The sequence below is a fragment of the Micrasema longulum genome, unplaced genomic scaffold (assembly GCF_059751315.1).
Source record: "Micrasema longulum isolate JH-2025_06_02 unplaced genomic scaffold, ASM5975131v1 h1tg001230l, whole genome shotgun sequence".
In the NCBI taxonomy this organism is placed as follows: Eukaryota; Metazoa; Arthropoda; class Insecta; order Trichoptera; family Brachycentridae; genus Micrasema; species Micrasema longulum.
In genome coordinates, this window is record NW_028278417.1 from 454,892 (window position 1) to 472,040 (window position 17,149).

General features: G+C 33.6%; 1 protein-coding gene across 1 annotated transcript in view; it reads left to right on the plus strand.

Annotated features, from left to right (window-relative positions):
- Ser (protein serrate) overlaps positions 1-17,149 on the plus strand; it is a 428,305-nt gene that overhangs the window by 406,104 nt on the left and 5,052 nt on the right. Inside the window, exons 11-21 of the mRNA XM_088234339.1 lie at positions 592-742; positions 10,020-10,133; positions 10,418-10,531; positions 10,913-11,008; positions 11,130-11,280; positions 11,837-11,957; positions 12,312-12,516; positions 13,764-13,987; positions 14,872-15,003; positions 15,912-16,121; positions 16,631-16,992. Of these exons, the coding sequence (XP_088090465.1) occupies positions 592-742; positions 10,020-10,133; positions 10,418-10,531; positions 10,913-11,008; positions 11,130-11,280; positions 11,837-11,957; positions 12,312-12,516; positions 13,764-13,987; positions 14,872-15,003; positions 15,912-16,121; positions 16,631-16,992 (1,880 nt within the window). The remainder of the gene's footprint in view (positions 1-591; positions 743-10,019; positions 10,134-10,417; positions 10,532-10,912; positions 11,009-11,129; positions 11,281-11,836; positions 11,958-12,311; positions 12,517-13,763; positions 13,988-14,871; positions 15,004-15,911; positions 16,122-16,630; positions 16,993-17,149) is intronic.

Genomic DNA, 17,149 nt, shown 5'->3' on the forward strand with positions numbered 1-17,149 from the left:
CGTCCCCCGCCTCCGCCCACGCCACTAAGCTGCCATCACCCGTACTTTATGGTTATCCAATCCTGCTTTATGGTTATTCAAATTACCCACTTGTCTGCAGCACATTGTTGTCGGGATTACAACTCTATTCCGGCGAATCTCCGGCTGCAGATGTCAATGGCGGCGGATGAAGAAATATCTCCTGTAATTTATTGGCAATTGAGAAATCGTTCGCGGTGTACGTAAATATAGCTCTTGTATTCTATTGTGTTCCTCCTGGAATATAACACGTGTGATTATACACCACAAACTACCACCAGCGCTCCGACAAGAAATAAAAATGGCATTTCTCCTAAGTTATAATTAATAGTTGGAGGTTGTTATTTATCTTGTTGGATTATACCAGTGTTTAAGTGGGGTTGTTAAACATTCGCCTTAAATCAATTTTTAAAGTAATGAGATTTCTCCGAAGCAAAAAGAGTGTCAGATCTATTGTGTTTACTGTTTTTTTCGTTTCATGCAACACGTAGACCATTGGCTTGGAGGAAATTCTGGTTTTTTGTTTGATTTGAAGTGAGACACATGTTTACTAAGTTTGTTGTTCAATTTCAGGATGATAGAGACCATTGTACGCCCAACCCGTGTGAGAATGGAGCCGCCTGCTTCAACACCCAGGGAGACTACTACTGCCACTGCCCTGCTGGTTGGAGGGGTAGAAACTGCTCCCATCCTCGCGCACTCTGCGACTCCCCCCCTTGCTCAGGTAAATACAAGGCTACTCTTATTTGAATCCATTTGATTTTTTAGTTTCCTGAACCATGTCGATGACAGAAGACACTGATGCATTAGGCATTGATCGTCATCCTCTGCTCTACTATTTCATAAACAAATGTCAAGAAGTGACCATCATTTTCGGCAATTGCTCATTTTCGATGAAATTGATTAAGCTCTTTACACAAGAAGAATTATTTACGTTTTTATGTCTTATCTAAATATTTTATTTTTGGGCATTTTTTGCTAGTTGTAAGTAACCATATTAGAAAATAAGAAATAATTTGATGTAGAGCTGGGCTCAAATCTCAGATCTTTTGATCCAGAGTCTGTGAGTCTCATTCTAAACAATATAATGCTTGATGGTAAATAAACAATAGTTAAACTAATCAATACTTTATATCGAAATTATCGTCTACAGAAAACATCAAAAGACAATCTTACATATGTGTTTATATCGAATTATATAGAATTTCGTCCTAAAAATATCATGAAGTCTACGGCAATTAATGGTTCATCCCACAATCATTTTATACGTGTTAATAATCTTTTATTTATTTATTGATAACATTGTACATACATATATTAAGAACAAAGACACAGTTTATGGCGACACAATCGGGAACGAACCATGCCTGTGAACTTGCCCCGACTCGCTCGAAAATCCGTTTTGAGTCGAAGCATTTGTAATGCATTCATAAACATACATCCAGATACATATAAATTATTTTTTTTTAAGAAAAATACTTGAGTTCTTATTATTTACTCAAATATTAAAATTTTATGACCATTTCCTAAAAGTCGTAAATAACTTGTGCTGGAAAAATGGAAACCGAGTTGTGGTAGAGTGGGATTTGAACCTGAGACCTTTGGTCCGTGATCCTTCTCAAAACTGTTTCCCTCTCTGTTGCAACAAATTTATTCAGACTTTAACCTCTTTGAACAATGAATCAGATGGAAATGTAGGAGGATATTTATAAATTATTTTTAGTTTTGTTTTTTTTTGTGATCATGAGCGGTCTACATGGCTATACATGTATTGCCTGAACACAACCACGCCATCCTATTATACCAAATGTTGGTATATACAATATGTACCGGTTTCGTCTAGCATTTAACGAAATTTTAAATCATTCGTAATAATGTAGGAAGATATTTATATATTACTTTTAGTTTTGTTTTTTTGGTGATCATGAGCGGTCTATACGGCTATATATTGCCTGAACACAACCACCCCATCATATTATACCAAACGTTGCCATATGCAATATGTACCTGTTTCGTCTAGCATTTAACGAAATGTTAAATCATTCGTAATAATGGCAAACTCCTGGGTAAAGCAATCTCCAGGTTTGTGGAACCGGGCACGTATTCCATTAATATCCACTATCAATCATGGATTATTTTGTTCCGCGGCACTGTCCGATCTTCGTAAATAAATTTCATTTCCCCAGGAACATACACAGTATCCGTTACCTCTAAATAATTACCGAGGATCGTGCAAGGACTTTACACTTGTTCGCTTGTAGGGAGCGTGCTAAAGTAATATGAACGGATAGACTTAATTATTTATAGTGCCAGATATCCGCGTGATTCAACGGGTGGATTAAGAAAATCAACATCTCGTTCCTCGCTTTGAAAACATTATATTCACGTTTTAACTCTAAACTCTTGTGTGGCTGTGATGTCACACTAGTCGACATACGATACAAGACTTGATATATCTCTCTTATTTTTTTTAATGATTAAGTTGTATTTTTGTAAAATTTGTATAACTGTGCTGGATTTTAATACCGAAAACGCTACGCGAAGAATGAATGTCCGCCAATACAGCAATACATCTGTATGAGAGGGAGCGCGAAGATAGAACTCCTAATAAGGAAGACAGAGACGCTGTTCTGTGACCGGTGTTGTGTGAAACAGATTCAGTCGGTTATGGGCAATGATGATGGGAGACGCACGCATGTAATATGAGCGGAGTATTTATAATTTTTTAATTTATTTTGCTATAACAGGGCTAAATTATATGTTTATTTTTACACATTATGGAAAAGGAATTATTAAACAGTTTATCTCCGTGTTTTTTTTTCAAAGGTCGTAACTTTAGAATACTCCGTCTTTTGCTTGTGGTAACACAATGTTCCATCACCGCGCGCTAAGGAATTATTTACCACAGTATTTTAACAGTCAAAAGACTTTGACAAAAAATCCCTTGCAAACGGTGCTGTGACGTCTATTTACTGAAATATTTTAAAATACAGGTATTAAAAATAACAGAGATTTGCTGTTTTATAATCTATCTGATTTAGGCCTGTTTTAACAATATACTCGTTTTTTTTTTAAAATAAGATACATCATATCAAGTCTTGTATTCTAAATAGACTTATGACATTCATTTGTTAATTTATTCATACAAAGATACATATTACAAAAAAGAATAACGTATCCCTAACTCTATGAGACCAAGAGTCCTGTGTTGAGTTGGGATACAACGCATACATATTATTAAAGATTACTAAAAATAACAATTATTACAAAAACATAAATTGTAATAAACATCTGGACAAAATGCTTAATAGTATATAAATATATACAATGTTTCGCAGCAGTCTCCTGCAATGGTCTCTTCCCTTAGACAAAATCCAACTTCTACACGCTGAAAATGGCTTTAATTTTGGAGAACTTAATATGTTCATCCGTGCACTATTATATCCACACAAGGGTTGAAAATGAGATTGTGTTCGTAAAATTTAAATCTTATACAAAAGGCGACAAGCAGACATAAGGTGGTGTCGAAAAACAATACAACTCCATCGAACACAGTTGTAGGCAGATATATAATGGAATAAATATGTTTTCGAGTTATTTTTTGTGGCTTAAATACATGCATACAAATATCTATGAAAATTTTGTTGTTCGGCAATAAGCTCCAAACGTTCATCTAGGCATAATAGTAGGATATAGGTAAGACATTTAAATATCGAACAGTTTAAGCAAATCAGCAGATCTATCTCTTGTCTAATAGTCCCAGTTTTCTTGAAGAGGTTTTTTTAGTTTCCTCTTACAAATTATAATGTTTCTGACATAGAATAGCCAACTATTTTGTATTCTACACCACGTTCTGTTATTCAGCAATCATGTTGGCCGCGTCCTGTATTTAAATGAGAAGATTACGGGACCAGCCAATGACAAGTCATAAGCCCTGTTAATGCCTAGACGTACATATTCCCTTCTCATTGTTTCCCTCTCTGTTGCAATAAATTATAATACTAGTCATGCAAGTACACACCGGGCGCGTTCCGTCCATTGATACTGTGGATGCGGCGCATCCCTTGAAAATTAATAAATAATATGAATTTAACAAAAAAAACATTAAGAATACGAAATAAAACCTTCAAATATGTATTCCTAAAATTCTCACTGAGAACGTTCGGGTGCACGCGATTCAAACAATATCTTCAGTATACATACCTAGCTACATATGTGTATTTCCTATACCAACGTACGTACTGAATATCTAGGTATCTTGTTCTTTATAGTTTTTGATGTATACGCGGGATGCTGCTTGTCGAGTTGCGTCTAGTTCCCATAGCAATTGTCCAAATTTCTGCGCACGCGCTTTAGGTTCATAAGGTTTTAGATTTATCTTTCGAGACTCAGAGAGATAAGAAGCATCCAACTTGTATAATGCCAAGAAAAAACGACTCTAATAACGTTTATCATAAAGTTTGAAGTAGCGCATTATTGACACTTGGCCCAAATTTAAGAACGATTGTCTCGGGTCTTGTTTTAGGTGTTTTGATGTTTATATTGTTTATCTCCTTTTCACACCTACGGGGACCGTCCTAGAAGACCATCGATGGCGATATTTCAGCTTTGTTCGGCAGATCTAAGGGACGCGGAATCGACGTTGGAGGAGGCGAGAGTGCTCGCTAACGATAAGGTCTCCCGAGGGCGTCTGGTGATGTCCACATGCTCCACTTAGGAGTGGAAAGAGAAGAAGAAAATAACAAAATTTACCGCTTCTCCTCTAGACGCGCCTGTGCTCCGTCAATTTATTGACTGTTATTACTCTGATGTACAACTTATACAGCGTATTAAATAAAATTTGAATGAACCTACTAAAATAAGGAACTTGGTGGTTTTTTGTCAGCATCCTTACTGATAAAAGTCACTGCACGCGCCTGCTACACACGTACCTAGAGCTGCGAAAATAAAGCAAATCCTACCTAATAAATTAAACGAAATATAATTTTACTTTGTTGCTTAGAACATTTTGAGTTTAAGAGCTACCTAGTGACGCGTAATATTGCTGAATGTTTTGAAACAGTCCGAGTGATAATCCCTTCGGTTCCCCCTTTATTCTTACCACATGTGGATTTCGAATCACAGTTCGGCGGTGCAATAAGCACCCACCGACATATTATAAATGATCACAAATAAAGTACGATGGTTTAGGCACACACACACACACACACCTACAGCAACCCGTACTGATTTGCATGCGAGCCTTTACCGAGACAAATTTGATGTAAATCCTAATTCAGAATACTCGCTTACATTTTATAACACGTAAAGGAAGGTGCACATGTGTTACCTATTTCTCTTTTAAAATCTAGACTGCTTCGTAATATTATTAATTCGTATAATATGTAATAAAAAACAAATATAATGTAATGAAATACATAAAAATATAAATAATATGTGTACCAATTATAAAAGTAATACGTTTTTTAATCTACATATATATTTCAAAAAAATCTCTCGCTACATTATTTACATGTGCAGTTATTTTTATTTTCAAATGTGTTTTACATATTGAGTCTTTTATACTTGGCAATAAATCATTAAATATTTTTGGAGAAATTATATTATATTGCTTTTTACCAAAGGCAAAGGCAATATAATGTATTTGTATTATTGTTATTAAACGTTTTATAAATTAATTATAATTCATTTTAATTCATTATATTTGTATGTATTTCATTACTTTGTATTTGTTTTTTATTATATATTATACTATATTATTTATGTTAAGGTAACATGTATTCTTGGCACATATATATACTTTATATTTGTATAATAACGATGTTTAATTTCTTACATTTTATTAGCTAGGCATTTATAATTAAGATATTTTAGTTTTTTTTTTTAATTTTAATTAGTATAGAACTACTTATGCTCTAAAAGATAAAAAAAATCTCCATCTTAGAACAGGCTGAGCCATGTTAGATGGAGACTATCATAAACAGAGAACACTACGTTTTCATTTTAAATTTATTAGTTATATATGGATTCCCTGTTATTCAATATGTATACTAATTTTTATGAAAAAAAATTATAAAATAAAATAAATAAATATAAAAAAAAATATCATCTTAGTTCCAGTTAAAAGGCTGAATAGTGCAGAAAGTTCATAACATGTTTTGTTTTCAGAAATAATATGAGTAACCGATGAAAAAAACTTAGAAAATAAATTGAAACAAAATAAACAAGTCATGAAAAAGAAGTCATTTTTCCCGCTTTTTTTTAATGAAATCTAAAACACTACTGCTTAAGCCTTTTTTAGCTACGTATCTTATAGGATTCATATAATCTATTCTTTTCTCATGAACTAAAACACGAGTTAAACAACATTCAGATAGCCATATTTTTCATTCTTAACTGCACTATCACAACTCATAATAAACTTTGATTAAAACAACAACAAAAAATTGATTGGGATTGTGAAGCCTTTAACCATCAAATGGGTAAAAAAAAATCATTCAGGTAAGTCGTTCTTAGCATTTGCAGTCAATGCGTGAACAGGGCTCCAATTACAATGGGAAGGTAACAGAGTTATCTTCGACTGTCTATAAAGGAAAATCTATATTTGTGGACGAAAATGAGTATATTTGCATGAACATTTAAAGTATCTTCATAATTGAACATATTTAAAAGAAAAAAATTCAGCGTTTTCTGCTTTTCATACAGAAAACTTAATTTTACTTTGTAGATAAAATTGAAGATATACATTAACTTTCGATTGTAATCGGGGCCCAGGTGTGAGTTTAAGGGTTTCAATTAGAAATAAACAGCAAGGTATTGTTCGTTTTTTTTAATAATCCGTTTTTCTTGAAGTTCGATGTATCTAAATCTAAGTCATACATAATGGACAGACTTGGTGACGGAAGCGACTAGCGTCTCTCTTCGGGGGGCCTCCAGAAATGCTGAGGACAGAAGCGGTCGGAGGTAGATCCCAATGACTAGCTTCCCTCCTACCATCTGACCACGACTGCAGGCTTATTCGGTCACAATTTCGTTTTGTGAGTTTGTTTGTTCGTCAAACATCCATTTCATTCCAACGCAATCAAAACCATATTTCGCTTTCGTTCCCTCTCGTACGATACGAATGAATTTACGAAACGAATTAGTTACAGCATAAGGCCACTGCTTCACCAAGAGCAAACGACTATAAAGCAGAAAAATCTATGTTCGATTTCTTCTAAATTAGGTACCTACTTATGTAGGTAGTAGGTATCTACGTTAAAAAGATAGACATCTATAATCTATATATATTGTTGATACGGTACCTGTATAAAAATGAATACACGAATTCGCAATTCCTCAATATTATATTACTTTCTTCTGTTTCATCAACATTTTTAAATCGGTTGGTAAACCACTTTTGCACCGAATTTTTTAACGTCTCCGATTGGATGAGGGATTAAAAAAATATATTGAATCGTTTGATTATTTACAAACTCAAAATAATCTTGCAGGTTAAAATAACAGCCTCACGTTTCCTATTATTCTTAATGGGTATATAAACATCTCAAATCGGACATATTTTTCCATGTATTTTAATTTAAGGGGTTTTGTGATATATTTTAGCAGAAGTCCTTCAAAGTTAGTGTTATAACCAGCATAACCTACCTAGATACATAAATTATTCATTTTCTTAATTCTGTTTAAAGATGGCTAAATATGATATATGCACTGAGGTAGAATACATAGAATATCAACGGACATATGTCAGTGTTTTATGCATATGAGTTATTTTATATTATATCACCGGATTTTTCAGCATTTATTTAGCGTTTTGAGTGAAAAAAATCCTGAATAAGCAAATGTTCAATGCATTTACTGTCACTAGAATTAGACACGTAAACTAAAGATCCAATTTTTTACAGCCCATCAATTTTTTTAACTGCTCTCGTTCAAAATTATTTTTAAAAAGTTACATATCACAACATCATGTTTTACCATCTTTCCATCGGATTTTATATTACCCGTACGCGATTACGTGATATAGGTACATTCATATGTGAATTAGCCGAAACGGGATAATTTTTTTATTCAAAACTATTTTACTCGGCGATTTTTGGTTGATTTTGATATCAGAGTATTTTCATCTTCGTTGATTTTGACTTTGGTCAGCCACTTTAGTATGGTAGATTAAAAAACACGTAAGTAATATAATTATGCGGCAGTAATCCCGCCTCTTCGGGCCAGTTGCCAGTTCGCCCCATGCTGGGAGTAAAATGGCTGCAGATAAATAACAAGATCGGTTAATAACCCTACAGTCTGTTCCCATTTAACGACTAATTCGTTACTTTAGCGTTTCCTTTGCGCCGAAGAGCACCTTCGGTTTTAATCACTTCTCATTTGCAATTTTGACTAATTAGCCACTAGATTTGATGTGCAGAGGTTATACAAGTAGGTACCTAGTGACTAATAGTAAACATTTGAGTAGGCAGCTGTTTTGCAGATCGGTCGTAAAATATTGATTTCGATCATTTCATCCTGCGAAAAAAGTTTTTAATCTGACTAGAAAACGAAATACCTATATATTATTTGATTTTTTTTACGGGTAAATTAGGAAAAGTGGACTTTAATAATAACAATACCTAATTCTTTATTTTTTCGATATTGTTTTTCTTTGATCGGTAATCACCTAAAATCTGAAACGATTTCGGTGTGTATGAGAAACCTACGTACCTACCTTTATTAAATGAAAACATTTTATGGTTAACGCACTGGAAAGCGCAAATAATACGATTGTCGTGTTCGGTATAGGATTATCACATGCACGTCATATATACATATCCTCGGGTCAATGCCAAAGTCGCGAATGTGCAAGAACATCATTTTGAGATATTGAAGTTTGAAGTTTAGAACTGGGCTGGTATTCCAAACGCTCTCTCGGCCGTATTATCTCGTGTATTTTGTAAGGAAATAACTGTTTTCTCTTGTCGCGATAGTAGTTCAGAAAAGCACCTTCTGGTGTCCTAAATCTATTTATATTGTTACTAAACTATATTCATATAGGTAGTTCAATATCCATTTTTTTTTCATTAAAATGACTTATTAAAATTTTCAAATTCGCTGTTTTGGTAGGGTGTACTTTGTTTAAAATGAACTTTCGTGGTATATTTAACTCGAAACTGGCAAAAATGCAGATTCGCAACTTTGGCATCAGCCCGACGATATAATATTATGTCAGAAATTTCTAGTGCGTGCATGCCACCTATTGAAAATAATAAAAAGCTTTCCTCTTAGAAATAATATTTAATAAAGTTATTTTATTTTATTATTATGCGATATGAAAAGAAAAATTAATCCTGTTCTAAAGAAGACTATGTGTGTATGTTTATAATATTATGCATGGAAAATTAAAATTGATTTAAATTTTGATTTTGAATGATTAAAATTTTAGAATTGTAGTTTTTTTATAATTAAAATAATTTCTCGCCTGACAAAATATGTAAGTATGTAGTTCACATAAAATTTGGCATAATATAATTTGGCACTACAAACAAATATATAATTTTGGAGACCTTTTACTAAAAATATTGTTTTTAATTTGTTTTTTCCTTGTTTGATTTTGTTATTGTTTTTATACACGAATTTGTAAAACGCCCTTGAGATGATTTTTCTCAAAAATGGCACAATATAAATCAGCCAAATATTATTATTACAATAATTACTGTCATAAAACATGATTATTTACTTTAGTTGTTAGACAGTCAAAGCAACTTTATATCAATGTAATTCTATGTATACGATATGATAAATAAACAAGTAAATTGATAAACTTTTGCAATTGGCAATAGGTAAGTATCTCAAATCAATATATAAGAAATGATTTATAATTATTATTTTAAAATGAAAACAGTAAAATAACTTTTGTAAAAATGTATTTAAATTTGTATACCTCCATGTGGTATTATTTATAATTCAGATAATAGCATATTCCAGGTTACAATTAGACACATCATTTGTTGCAGGTTTAGAAGCTTGTGCTGGGGGGTGCGGAGAGCACGGGAAGTGCGCTGCTCACCCAACAGGAGGATTTCATTGCACCTGTGATCCCGGTTTCTCAGGGAAATATTGCCATGAAAGTGAGTAAACATTTTAAAACTAAAAACATAGGTATCCAAATCTAAATATCTTTTAAAATGTAAAACCATGAAGTCATTATAGTGATTTAAACAGATTTTTTACGAGTACTTGTTTTTTCTTAAATAAACCCATTCCAGTAATAAATTACCTAGTCATACGTAAATTCTATGTAAAATAAATATTTGGCTGTCACTTTACTGAAACACTAACTTTATTAATATTATAATATTGTAGTATTGATATTGTAGTATTGAGTATTGATAATATTTTATATTTTTTTCAGATATAAATGACTGCAAATATAATCCATGTCAGAACGGAGGAACCTGTGTGGACAAAATCAACTCGTTTCAATGCATTTGTAAAGAGGGATGGCAGGGAGAAATCTGTAACATAAGTAAGAAACTAATTTATATAGATAAGATAAATTCCAGTCAAGTACTGTTCCTAGTTCTTATTCTTGATCACCACTGAATGACAATAAAAATATTTAAGTATAAACATTTACGGAAGTTCTTACTTAGTTTGCATACTTGAATAAACACACTAGATACCCCTTTATTCTGAAACATTTATACTAAATACCACTCCCCTTGTCTTAATCACAGCAAAGTGGCTAACAAGCTCTACAGGGTAACAGCAATGAGGGATAATTATTTTACAAATAAATTCTAAATCATTTATTCACATTTCATTCTAATTTTTTGTGCTGTTTATTGATTATTTTATTATAAATATAATTTTATTTGACTAATAAATATGTTTTATTGATTTCTAGATGTAGATGAATGCAATCCAAATCCTTGCCAAAATAACGGAACATGTTCTGACGGAATAGCTGACTTCTCGTGCATCTGTAGAGATGGCTGGAAAGGTGATTATTTTGGTTTATAATATTTTATCTCTTCATAGTTTCTATTTATACATTCATATGTTATTTGAATAAATTTTCTTACTACATTTGTAATTTCAAACCATGATTTATTTTCTTTTAGGAAAAACTTGCAACTTAAAAGATTCACACTGTGATTATACAACTTGTCGTAATGGCGGAACATGTCAGGACTTAGGAAGTACGTTTGCTTGTCGCTGCCCTCCCCAGTGGGGGGGAACTGCTTGTCACATTGCTAAGATGCCAGCCTGCAGGTATTTTGAAGCACTTATCAATACATCCTTGTTAAATGTCAACAAGCACAAGCATGTGGATTGGGCGTTTTTCTTGCCTTGCGGATGCTTGTGAGTGCTTGCCGCGTTATAGAACAGTGTCATTATTTTGTGCACAGATCAAAGAAACCGTTAAAATTATTACATATACTGTAGGCTTGAACCAATAAACGCTTAGGATTAACTGCCACCTTGCAAACTTGTGGATGCTGACATTTGGCATGCCATAAGCTACTTGATGAAATAAATGCTTGGCAAGCGTATGGACCTACCACTATAGATATTATGGTGCCTACTTGTATAACTTTTGTCTTTATCTTTAAAATTCTTTGAATAGTTATTATTTTTTTAATTTTAAAGATATAGATATTAACTGTTAATATCAATAATTTGCGTTAAAATTATTATTCTACTTAACCTGACGTTTTTAGTTCAAATCAATAATAGACTAGGTAGGTAATTCTTTTCAATTATGATGTCAAATTTTCTTTATATGTCTTATTTTGTTACTTATCTTTATTATTTGTTTTATTTCTAGATCAAATCCATGTATGAATGGAGCCACCTGCGTCAATACTGAAGACTATTATACATGTATCTGTAAAGAGGGTTTTGAGGGGGTTCATTGTGAAAACGACGTCAATGAATGTATCTCGCAGGTAAAGTATTTATCAAATTATAAGTTGTATTATTTATGCAATTTGGTACTCCTTTACAATAAATTTAGTTTTCAAATAAAGGAGAGCAGAAATTGTTTGGGCATGTAGAACAAACGAACAGTAAAAGAATGAATAAAAGAGGTATGTTAATGTTAATGAATGCAAAATATGACAGAGACACAGAATAAAAATTTTATGACATGTTCAAATTTAACAATTATTTGAAAATGGGCATTTTGAATGTCGAAATAGTCGGCATTCATGCATGAGAAGATGCATGAATGTTGGGTAAACCTTGTGTTATCTCTGTGTTCCTTCAATTAAAAAAAAATCTAACTTGATTTAAAATTTCAGCCCTGTTATAATGGCGGCAAGTGTATCGATGGCGTTAACTGGTTCCTGTGTGAATGTGCTGCCGGGTTTTCGGGACCAGATTGCCGAATAAATGTAAATGAGTGCGCATCTTCCCCTTGTGGAAAAGGAGCCACTTGTCTTGATGGAATAGCCCATTACCAGTGCCTGTGCCCTCCTGGACGCGAGGGACCTTCTTGCGAACAAGGTAAGATAGTCAGCTATTTAGATAATAGGGATTGATAGCAGTTCAAAAAATATTAATAAACCAGCCAATGACAGGTCATAAGCCATGTAAATGCCTAGACTCCCATATTCCCTTCTCAAAAATGTTTTTCCTTTCTGTTGCAACAAATTTAAATATTAATATTTTGTTTTTTTGGATGTTGGTAGCACGAACTTTGTGGATCATTATAGTATATAATATTTTTTAAATTAAAAATTAAATACTTTGTGAACCACTTTATTTGTTTACACAACCGACTAGTTTCGGCAACAACACGTTGCCCTCTTCCATGGTTATTTAACAAATAAACATAAATTGAATCGGGTTGTGGTCCTGTGGCTGGTGTTGTGGACTCACAAATCAGAGGTCCGAGATTCGAACCCCACTCTACCTCAACTTAATTTCCATTTTCTAACAGTGAGTTATTTACAACTCGTTGAAAATGGTCACCAAAATTGAATTATTGGAGTAAATTATAAGGACGCTAATATTTATTTTTTATTTTAAAATAATATATACATAAAGAAAACAGCCAACAAATTGGTGGGTGTCGATAAGGGTAGGGAAGGGGTCTCACTGTTTCCTTTATATGTTGTTATATCTAAATACAACTAATTGTTAAATTACGATCACATCAGCCCTACTGATAGCCAACAATAAATGCTAAGGTAAAAAAATGTCTGCCTTAAACATGTTTTACTTATTTAGACAGACTAAAGACACAAAACCGTCGTAGATTATAAAAATTGTTTTGTCAATAAGCCATTATTATTATTATTTTAATTTTAAGGAGCAGCATAAATCTGATATGCTTAAATCTATTTTAGCAGAAGTTAGCTGCCGATGTATTTTAACTTTTCTAAAACAAATCTAGCCCATTTATGAATTAATTGAGACTACACGTTGAGACCAGCTTTGTGGCAGCTTATTCCAACAATCATCAAACTTATTTCTTGTAAAATGCTCCCGTGGATTTGGGTTCAATATGGTTGAGACTTTGGCCTCAAAGTCGAGCATCTTGTTTTAGCTTAAACATGGAATCCAAATTTGGCAGCTATAGTGACTGTTGAGTATTTTATATGTCTCTGTTAAGTCACTCCTTTCTTGCCGTATTATTATTTGAAAACACACATTCTTTAAAGTACATGGTTGAAACATAAATCTATGAAACTTTTTTCTCTCCGCCTTAAAATTTCTTGTCTTAACCCCGCACATTTCTTGTATTTCAGTTTTGGATAGCGATGATTGGCCAATAAGTGGTGCGATTAACGCAGCAGCCGTAGCAGAAGCTGGAGCCTGTCTCTGGAGAGGACAGTATTACGCCTCCAACTCTACGTGGCAGTGGCAGTGCAACACATGCGCTTGTATCACAGGACGGGCTCTCTGTACTCGAGTATGGTGCGGGCTGCCCGACTGTATGGCCACACAAGCAAGAATATGCCAGCCAAATCAGGTAAACGTCTTATGTAAATTAATGATTTAGTTACTATTTTTAAACTCATCTAGCACCGGCCAGAAAGATGATGCTGTTTTCTGAATGAGAAATTAATATTTTTTGTGATAAAACTAAATATTATATAGATGTACCTACGTTCCCAAAGATTATTAAAAAAATACTTTTATCTAGTAAAGTTTTAGGGTAAAGAACAGATTAAGTCAGATCTCGAACTAAATATTTTATTAAAATCTTTGGTAAATTGAATAAAACATTCAGTTCTATTTAAACAGGCTTTAGGCTCCTAGGAAGACAAATATTGTCGCCTTAATTTGAATACAATATTAGTTACTTATTTAGTAAATTTTTACAGTTAGCAATAAAAACTTGTAAATAAGTCATTTTGTATGAAACTTTAATGGTTTTTTCTATTTAACAAATATTTTGATTTTAAAGTACACATGATTTTTCAGTGCTTTATCCAAAGAAATGTAAACTACTGTACTACTAACCACCTCCTGACTTATGCAGTATTCCAAGGAATATGCATCTTCTTTGAGATACGCGTAATTAAAATAATGTGCTTTATCTCTTTTTTATCAACAATTTATTTGTTTAAATGACACAGAAAGATGCTATTCTGTACGGTGAAAAATATTCAATCATGATCTCAAATACAAAAAAAAATTACCTCGGTTGTATTCAAATTAAGGCGACGATATGTAGCAATAAGTAATGAGTAATGGTATTTAGCGGATAAAATTGAAACGCAAAATTTTATAAAAAGTATCTTATTTTTTTTTTTTTTTTAATTTAATAGTACAGTGGACAGTTTCGGGATTTTCATTCATTCATAGAGTTTTTTTTCAGAATTTTTTTATTTTACTGTAATTAATTTCCAGGTGTGTGTACCAGTGGGGGAGAATGCCTGCCTGAGGGGCCCGTGTGAGTCTATGGGAGAGTGCCGCTCTGTTGAAGCGAGGCAAGTTGCTCCACCTCCCTTGCCCGCTCCCCCCAGCTGTTGGCCTAATCAGGTAATTCATATTTTAATGTCAAACATCAAATTTTAATAAATCCCGTTGTCACTTAAATGCCGAGAAAATCATTTCGAGTAATAATTCTTCATTTGGTATTCAGCCATAATAAAACTACACAGGGGAGAAACTCTGACGGCTATTTTTCCCACTTTAGATAATATTATTCATGTTCCAATTTTAATTTTCCAAGATCTGAAAATTGTTTCAGCAGACTTAATTTTTAAGAATGGAATATGGAAATCTAGACGTTTACATACAAGGCTCATGACCTTTTAAAGTTGAACCTGTTAAAATGTTTGCCACAAAAATACCATGAAACCCAATTACAAAAATGAAAAAAGCCTAGGTTCTCAAATGTCTTAACGAATCTAATTTCTCACCAAAAATTTAAACCATAAAGCATTTAAGTCCTATGTGGAAGACAAACGTTTTAGTAACTATGCAATAAATATGTCAGTGTTTAACAATTCCCATCATTTTCTTTTTTTTCAAATATTTATTGCAGCAATTTTTGTATATGATTTAATGCGTAGTAAGTATAGGTACATGTATATATATTTATTTTTTTTGGTTTTTTTCTTGTGAGTCACTTAAACGACCTTACTAGGGTCAGTTTCAGTAAATACTTTTTTTTCAGTTATGTCAGTCAGATTTCTTTCATACTTTTCTTATATTTTTATGAATATTTAAATGGAGATAAAAATTTTAATGTCGATGTAAAATAACAAATTAGATCAAATGTATTAAAAATTAGAATAAAGTAGAAAAATCATTTTACACTATTATATTTGAAACTAACTTTCTATTAAAAATAAATCTTTACAATGCGACTTTCTACAGCCATTTGTTTTTTTTTATAAAGATTTGTTGATCTGAAACTTTATCCTGTTTCTCTTTTATCGCAGGCGATTCTCTCTAACCGTTGTGCACGGATCTCTCTGGTGGTATCGGTGTCGGCCCTGGCCAGCGGGACGAGCGCAGAGGCAGTGTGTCGGGCCCTGCGCCCCCTCCTGGCTGCCGCACACCTCCGCTACCTCACCCAGGGGTCGCCCCCCGCACTCGTGCTGCTCTGCGATCTCAAGAAGGATACCAACGACACCATCGAAGTCACTCTGGTCAGTAATGATACTAACATTAGCTAGTAATAATTCACATTGGACAAACTCAACTCGTGGCAACTCATCTTGAACATTATTTGAAAGATCTGAAATATTTTTCAAACAATTTCAATTTTGTCACAAGAAAAGTGCCTTTTAATATGTCATTCATTTTATTTTATTGAAAATAATTACCAAATGATAAAATACATTATTATAAATAAATTTCATAAACGCTAATTAGAGGCTTCCTTATTATTAGTTACATGAATTGTCACATAAATATAATATGTAATGTAAAATAACTCCGTATTAGTAAATATTTGGGTAAATCGTAAGAACGCAAATATGTATTTTTTATTTAAAAAAATAAAAAAATAAACTATATTGTACTTATGTTAAATTTACCATCAAGAAGAAATACTTCATATTATGTTTTATTTACAATAAAAAGGCAGATTTAGATGCATGTTCATATATTAAATTCCCAGTTATTGATCAACTCTATTGGGAATATTTCTTTGCAGTCATCGCTCTCCGACGACGACGATCACTCGATCTGGGAAGGAGTGCGCGTGCTGGGCGAGAGTGTCTCCCGCAAGCAGCCGGGGTCCAACCTGCTGACCGCCGTGGTGGAAGTAAAGGTAGAGACCGCCGTGGTGTCAGGCGGCGGCGGTAGCGCGGGCGGCTACCTGGCGGCCGCGCTGTGCGCCGCGGCGGCTGGCGCAGCGGGCGCGGGCGGCGCAGCACTGTACTGCTTGCGCCAACGCCGTCGCGCGCGCTCACTCAGCAGCCTGCCGTTGCCTTCCTCCTCCGACCCCTCCTGCCACCATCGTCACCACGATGACGAGAAATCAAACAATTTGCAGAATGAGGAAAACTTCAGAAGGTAATTGAAACAAAAATATGCATAACTAAAAAGGTCTGAGGTATTGTAAAAAAACAGTGTAGGTGTGAACTCAGCGAGTCATTACCCCAGTAGCATTCATTGTTGGCGATCAGTGACCTCACATCGGCCCTTTACTAGGGTAAAGCCTAGTTTATAC